The sequence below is a fragment of the Ziziphus jujuba genome, chromosome 1, assembly GCF_031755915.1.
Source record: "Ziziphus jujuba cultivar Dongzao chromosome 1, ASM3175591v1".
NCBI classification, from domain to species: Eukaryota; Viridiplantae; Streptophyta; class Magnoliopsida; order Rosales; family Rhamnaceae; genus Ziziphus; species Ziziphus jujuba.
In genome coordinates this window covers 47458133-47466350 of record NC_083379.1, presented here as the reverse complement: position 1 = coordinate 47466350, position 8218 = coordinate 47458133, and the positions used below count along the sequence as shown (strand labels likewise).

At 29.0% G+C, this 8218-nt stretch overlaps 1 protein-coding gene across 2 annotated transcripts; it reads right to left on the bottom strand.

Moving 5' to 3' along the window:
• Positions 1 to 2044: 2044 nt before the first annotated feature.
• LOC107407032 (stearoyl-[acyl-carrier-protein] 9-desaturase, chloroplastic) lies at positions 2045 to 3929 on the bottom strand. 2 transcript variants are annotated; one of them, XM_016014254.4, is made up of 3 exons: positions 3714 to 3929; positions 2874 to 3396; positions 2045 to 2787 (listed from the first exon to the last, which is right to left on the bottom strand). In XM_016014254.4, the coding sequence occupies exons 1-3, from the start codon at positions 3899 to 3901 to the stop codon at positions 2233 to 2235; spliced, it is 1266 nt and encodes a 421-aa protein (XP_015869740.2). In that variant the 5' UTR covers positions 3902 to 3929; the 3' UTR covers positions 2045 to 2232. The 2 variants fall into 2 exon arrangements, with proteins under 2 accessions (XP_015869740.2, XP_015869749.2); XM_016014263.4 differs by having other exon boundaries at positions 3747 to 3928.
• Positions 3930 to 8218: the final 4289 nt, after the last annotated feature.

The following is an 8218-nucleotide window of genomic DNA, read 5'->3' as shown; positions in this document are numbered from 1 at the left end:
TCCCAAGTAAATATGTTCTAATAGAGTTTGATCGATGATTATGGAGGTTTATGTAAATTCTTATCATAAATTCTACAAATATAATCTTCATTTCTGGCTTGCTAAAAAACTTCTGAAACAAACGTATTGTACGCCTTAAAAAAGAGAAAATATATATATATATATATATGTATATATATATATATATGTATATATATATATATGTATATATATATATATGTATATATATATACAGTCCGTTTATGGTGCGGACGATCTTTATGCGGACCATAATATTAATGACTGTTTTTCATAGTATTAATGATAATTTTCTAAAATATCATCGTTAATATTATAAAAAATCATCACTAATACTGTAGTTCTTATGCGGACAGTTCTTATCATAAAATTTTCATATATATATATATATATATATGCAAAAAAAATTATTTACAGATATTCAGCTAATAATCATGAGGCAATTGTGCCATTGATTTTCTGTCTCCTAGAATTGGCACTCTCAAAATTTTTTCTATTATTGTATTTATTGTTCGTTTTCCAAAAGTGGAGGTAATGGATTCCAACTTAGTACACAGTGCGGTACCTAAGAATTTCTCATCCCTGGAGATTCTCTAATATTTTTCTTTAACGTTATTTGTTGACCTGAAACTAAATATGTCAGCTGCCTTTACACTAACTTTGACATGTAAATAGACAGCTGAATTATAATAAGCGTTAAAATTGTCCTTTGGGCTTGGGGGATAAAATTAGTCCTTCACTTGAGTCGCCATATAGCTATTTAGAAAAATGCTCTATCATTTTTAAATTATTAAGGGAAAAAAAAAATTCGAAATCTGATTTAATCATTAGTCCTTGCATAACTTTTTTTTTTTTTCTTTTTTTCTTCTATCAAAAGCGAAAATTGCAAACAAGATTCCCCTCAAGTGTGTACTAATTACCAATTTCCCTTTAAAATTTAAATTGTTGCAGTCCCCCGGCCCTGACCAATTATGGCTAAATTGAAACAGGATTGAAATGAAGTCTTGACATTGCTTTTTCTAGAGAAGCAGATATACAAGAGAAGTGTGTTAGATGATGTTGGTCACCATTTTGCTTCTATATATGCTTGAAGCTAATATAACATTAAATAAAAAGAATATTTAATTCACCAAAAAAAAAATATTAAATAAGAAGAAGTAAAATAAACGGCAAAATTAAGAAATGATGTGAAGCGATGGAATAGACGCCGGAGTGAGGAGGCGATGTATTTAGTGAACTTAAATGGTGCAGTCAAACTTGGTTACCGATACAAACAAAAAGATGAAGTCAAGGATTTGATCTGAAAGGGAATGTCCCATCTCATTGGCTTATTTAATCAGTTAGCGAGTTGACATACATGTGCATATATAGGATAGTTTTTTTTTTCTTTTTTTTTTTAAATTAAATTAAATTTAATTTTAAATATATATATATATATATATATATATGTATATATATACACGACTGATATCATACGCTACCTACGGATTTTATATATTGATATATATATATATATATATAATCGGTCAATCTTGAATAAATTAAGATTTATCTTTTATAACTATTTAGATCATATCAAAAAATTAAAATTTAAAAATGTTAAAAATAATTAAATATTAATTTAATGAAATATTAAAATTTTATTTAAAAAAAATAAATCTATTAAAGTATAGTGATTTAATTTTTAATTTTAACTTTTAATTCAAAGATTAAAAAAATGTCATGTTAATTCTCAATTATTATCATCTCCAATTCAGAAAACCTGTAGACTCAAAGATAATTCAAAACAAAAAATTATTTATTTTTATTGATTTATTTTTTATTTTTTTTAAAAAAAAAAGAAGGAAAGAGGAAGAAGCATGTATATCACAAACATTTCTTATGAGCCTAATCAAATTGAAGAGACAAATATTGCTTTATTATTATTATTTGGGTGAATAATACTACTTTGATAAGCATAAAAAGCGGCCCAAAGGGCTTACAAAGTGGAGGGAAGAGAAAATATTGCTAAATGACACATTGAAAGTTACGAAACCATGACGAATTAGGATTGAAAATAAAGTCTTTTAAGTCTTATACATTATTTGGTGAAACCAATTACCATACAAGAAGAGGAAGTAGTTAGTGATATTCATCTCTTCGATTATTTATGCTTTCATATATGTGCTATTGTATGTCTATATATATATATATATATATGCAACTCCTAATCAGCTACACTTTTCTATGGAAAATCCAGCTGAAAGGGACAGGGGGAGCTTCTTCAGCTTTGCTTTTAGCTCTCTCTTCCAGCTTTCTAATAATGCGAGGTAACCCACACACGTACTCCTGTGCTTCTCTCCCTTCACTTGAAAGCCCAGCGAGCTTCTCCACATTCCATCTGCCCAAAAAATGTTCCAATATTCCTCTGTATTCCGACGCAGTATACACCCCGATACGCGATGCAACACTGGAAAAGTGGTGGAAAAGATGATGATCATGGCCGTCATACATTAAATGAGCAGGCATAGAGATTTTCCTTCTCATCATGTATGCAAAGGCAAGGAGCATTTCGTTGGGATCAAGCTCGAACAGCTTCCCAGCCATTTTGGTATAAGCACCTGCATGACGCTTCTCATCGGAGCTTATAATGCCACATATTTGGGCGAGCTTGGCTTCTCCATGAAGCATTGCCATCTTGGCCGTGTTGCCATGACAAATAGCCGTTGCCCTTTCCTGGAAGGAGGTGTAGATGGTCCACACGTATGGATTACTTGAGATGCCTACATCCTATGTTTTATATATTATATAAAGTCAGAGTCACGATATCGATATTCTGATGTGAAAATGACTATTGTATAACGTTAATTGATTACCAGGCCTGTGGCAATAAGATATTGAATGGTGGTCTCGACTTGTTTCATGTCGACTCGAGCAGAGAGGTAGAGGTACTTGTTGAGAAGATCACCGTGCCTGTTCTCCTCGGCACTCCAGCCTCTAGCCCATACTGCCCAAGGAGAGGTATCAATCCCCGTGTTGTCGTGGAAGATGCGGGTTGAGTTTAGACGAGAATGGTAACTAGGGAGGGCTTCTTCAGTGATCATATTCCCCACCAGAACCACAAAGTAGTCGTCGGGGATATCCTTGGTTCTTGCTTGGAGTTGTTTGATTTGGTCATAAAACCCATCTCCTGGGGATGAAGGGTCTGGCAGAAAATCCTGAGGCTGCCAACAATCCTTGGCCGGTTTCAAGAGAGGCAAAATGTTGTGGGTGGCCCAATCCTCCATGGATTTGAATATTTCATCAACATTATCACTTTCTTCCTTATAATAACGTGGACGTGAACGTGGCGCTGCCGGACCACTGCCCAAAGTCTTTTTATTCACATTTCCTGCCTCCCTGAAAAATCATGAATTGGTCGACTTATATACTAACAAATTCTGCTGCTTTCTACGACTAGAAATTCATCATCAACTTAATTTGTATACACGAAATCATAGCCGTGTTCACAAGTTCATATGTTATTACAGCATTAATTTAATTAAGTGGAACTAAGATAAAACACACACAAAAGAAAATTAAAAACAGTAATTGTCCAAAAATCATAGTATATGTAAAGAGCATACATATAGATTTCATGCATGCAAAAACATATCATGCATACATTAATTTATAAAACAAAAAAAAAAAAAGAAAAAAAAAAGATGATCATATACGTAGACTTGTAAAACAAAAGGCAGTAGAACAACTTGGTGTGAAAGTGGAGATGGGTGGAGGACATGAAGAACTTGGGAGATGGGTATTGTGATTTCTTGGTGATTTTTGGTGGAAGAGAAAGAGCTGCCCATTTTGGACACTCATGAAAGATCACCGGATTCATCACTTTTACTCCCATTTCTTGCATTTTTAAAAACAACTTGTAAATACCCTGCCTCCCTATTTATAGATGTGATCGACCAACTAAGTTTATTAATATAATTTTGTGACTTTTTGTGAAACATGGAAAATATATCGAAGCAAAAATTAACAGTGTTTGTTTTAAGATTAAAATTAATTAATATCAAAATCAGATATGGTGGCTAGAATTGAAAGTGGTTTCTCTTAGTTTTGCCTTCCAACTAACGCATTGACATTATTGATCTACTGCGTTTCTAGCTAGATTGCGGACACGGGGCGTGCATGTTTTGAAACCAACCCCATTCTTTTTTTTTTTTTTTTTTTTTTTTTGGCTCAAAGTAACCAAACCCCTTCATTTTCCACAAAACAAGCAAGGTGTATTATTTGTACTGCTTAAGTAGGTTTCCAGGTTATTGCTACTTGGATTTTTGTTAGTCAAAAATATTTAGCCATGACCAATTTCGTAACTAGCACACATTGAATTTTTATTTACTTATTTTTTCTTTCTCGGAGTACCATATAGCACGACCACGGCCCATAGACAAAATAAGCCACTTGTTATCTGGCGGAGGTTCACTAATATAGACTATATATATTTATATATTTATAATTGTAATAGTTTTTTTTTTTTTCGGTTGTACTTTTATGAAAATAATAGTAATAGTTAGTCCATAAAAAGATGTAATAATATAATAATGTGCAAGGTAAATTATTTTGCTAACGGTCAAAACATGCATGTTGCATGTAATCATAATCAAACATATACTTGGGGACAACATTTTGTTATGTGATAAGTGGATATTTTTCATTAATTATTAGCTTTTTGTGCATTTTTTTTATACAACAAATTCGTGGTAGATTGATCGTAACATGGTGTGAGCATGTTTTGTAACCAACCCCGTCCATTTCTCACAAAACAAGCAAAATTTATTATTTGCGCTGCTTAATAAGGTTACCAAAATATTGGTATTGGGATATTTTGTTAGTCAAAAAGATATATTTAGTTATGACCAATTTTATAATTAGCATGCATATATAGAATTTTTATTTATTTAGGTGTTTTTTGTTAACCTATTTAGTTTTTTTTTTTTTAAAAAGTATGTGTGGTTGCTTACTTTAATGGTTCATTAGTGTTAGTTAATGATAATTTGAATTTATTAAACATACTAATTAACTACAAATGTACAAATAAATAAATAAATAAAAATCAACAGAATTTCAAATCGTGCTTTATTAATATTTTTTTTCCTTAGATTTATATTTAATTCAGATGTTTAACTACCACTAAATAATAATAATAAAATTATTAAAATAAACAAACCATATTCACTTTTGTAAAATAATAATAATAATAATAATAATAATAATAATAATAATAATAATAATAACAAATAAAAATCAAACACATTAACAAACCAATACCTTGATTATTTTTTCTTTCTCTACATATGGTGTGGCACGACCATAGACAAAATGAGCCACTTGTTGTCTGGCAGAGGTTCACTACTGTAGGCTATACATATTTATAATTGCAATACTTACTTTTTCTTTTTTACGAATAAAATTGTACTAGTTTCTTGATGAAAAGGTGTAAAAGTATAGTATTATTCAAGATATAGTATTTTGCTAAGGGTCAATAGATGCATATTGTAATTATAATCAAACATATATATATATATATTGTGATCATGTAATTTTCAAGGTCACAACATTTTTTTATGTGTTCGATAAAGTTAGTTGAGATTTTTTTTATTAATTATTGGCTTTTTGTTTTTTTTTTTTTTTTTAACAACAACTTCGTGGTTTGGTTGAATGTGTTTAAATCGTTAATAAATGTCATTAATGGAAATAGAGAACACTATTACCATTTTTTTAAGTTGTTTATTACTTGTGGGAGTATCGAGCCCGGTTATCAAGTAGATAAACAAGAATATGATTCAAATGCAATAAGTATAGGAAATATCGATCTTTTAATTATTATTAATTAAATTAATTTCTTTTTATTGGAGAGGTGGGAAAAGTTTTCGAAAACCTAAAAACGTATCCAATTATAGATGGATGTTATACAGCTGCAAAAAGTTTCAAATCTTTATAAATATATATCCTTTTTATTGAATTTGCAATTAATGAAGAAATAATACATTAAGTTTGTAGATCTGTCTAATTCAAAGCAGTTAGGCTTGGCGTACATAGTATTTTGATTTGTGGAGTCAATCAAATTTTATGGTAGTTGTGCTCCTAAAGTAGAAATTAAACTTTTTTGCCAAAAAAAAAAAGGAAAAAAAAAAAGGGTGTAGCATTAAACTTTCCGGTAGTTGAGCTCCTAGAGTAGCAAGATGTGTATCCTAACTGATGGGATCTGGAAATCAGCTATTTCGTAAAATTGATTGATGTTTAAAAACACGGTCAAATAATTACCAAGGTAGTTGTTTTTTTCTTCTTAAAGTAGTCTCTATATAACTCACTCTTAATTTACCAAAAAAAAGAAATATATATATATATATATATATATTTATCTAACTCTCTCTTAAATGTAATTAGGTACGCTGGCTAGAGTGACCACCATATACAAAGGGGTGAGTATAGATTTGATTGATTCGGTTTTAAACCAAAATACAATCCAATCCATATTTATTGGTTTCACTAATATAGAATCCAAACTAAACCATTAAAACATTAAACCCAAATCAAACCAAACCATTTATAATCGGATTGGTTTGAATTTGTTAATTGGTTTGAAACTTACTAATTTATAAATATATAATATAAATAAAAAAATTTTCAAATATAAAATATAAATAATAAATATAAATATAATTTAGGAACAGATGCTGAAGCTGTCGTGAGTCTTAAAACAGAAGAACATATATTGAAGCTGCTGTGAATCTTAAAGCTATGAGTCTTAAAGCAAAAGAGCAGATGGTCGAATCAAAGCTTGGCGTGGTTAATGGTTATGGTGATGGATTGGTCGTGGATAGCAATGGAAGTAAATGTTTAATTTAGGGTTACAATTTACAATTTGATTTGGAATTTTGAATTAAAAAAAATTATATTAAAAATTAATATATAAAAATGGGGAAAAAAAGTTAAAAATTAATATATAAAAATAAAAAATATTAAAATTAATATATAAAAATTAAAAATTTAAAATATATAATTTTTTAATTATATAATATATTATTTGGATTGAATTGAATTTATATTTCCAATTCATAACCAATCCAATCCATACAATTTATAATATTTTGAATCTAATCTAATCCAATTAATATAAAAATCTAATCCAAACTATTAAAAATAAATTGAATTGGACCGATTGAATAGATTGGATTGAATTTTATCCACCCTAGATACAAGATAAGGAGCAGTTAGTAGTGGAATTATATCATGTCATATTATATTTAATACGGTATGTTGAAAAAGTAAGAATATATATATATATATATATATATTGTTTTTCCATCTTGACATTTATCTGACATTTATTATTAACTGTTGGATTATTTTAAAATATTGAATTTAAAAATATTTTAGTAATTTATACATTAATTTTATAAAATATTAAAATTTTAAATATATATTGATAGACTGAATTAAATGATGGAACAAAATACTTCTTTTTTTTTAATTTAATTAAATATTTTGATGATGTTTATTTATTTCTAAAAATTAGATATCCTTTATATCTAAAAAATCATCATTTATTTATTTTATTTTTAAATATTGGATTACAGGTACGTAGGTTCATTAAAAATAATAATAATACCCTTAATTTTAAAGTTAAAACCGTCCAAAATCCGCTTCATGCATCTACTTCTTTTTCTATATCATCGCCTTCATTTTTTTTTTTTTCATTCTTCTCTATCATATTCTTTTTATTATTTTCTTCTTTTTTATCTTTGCCTTCATCTTCATTTTTTTTCCCCCTTATTCTATATCATCGCCCTCATCAAATCTTATTTTATTTTGTTTTGTTTTTCCTTCTTCTATCCTAGTTACGAAATTGACAACAAAGCCTTGTACACATGTTGATTGGAAGAAGTTTAATAACGGTAGGATTTTGATTGATTTACCTGATAAGAGATAGGTTAGTGGTTTTAATTTTAATTTATAGGTTTGAAAAACGAAACTCATGTAGAGATACGGAGACCGAAAGGAAGAAGATAGAGTAGAAATAGAGTAGTGTATTTACCAAAAAAGAACATAGTAGTAATTAGAAATAAAGATGTAGAGCACTTTGGTGCGAAAGTGAATAGTGGAGGACTTGATGAACTTATGGGTGATGGAAGTGTTCAAAGGGTGACCCGACGTTTGTTGTGAAAAA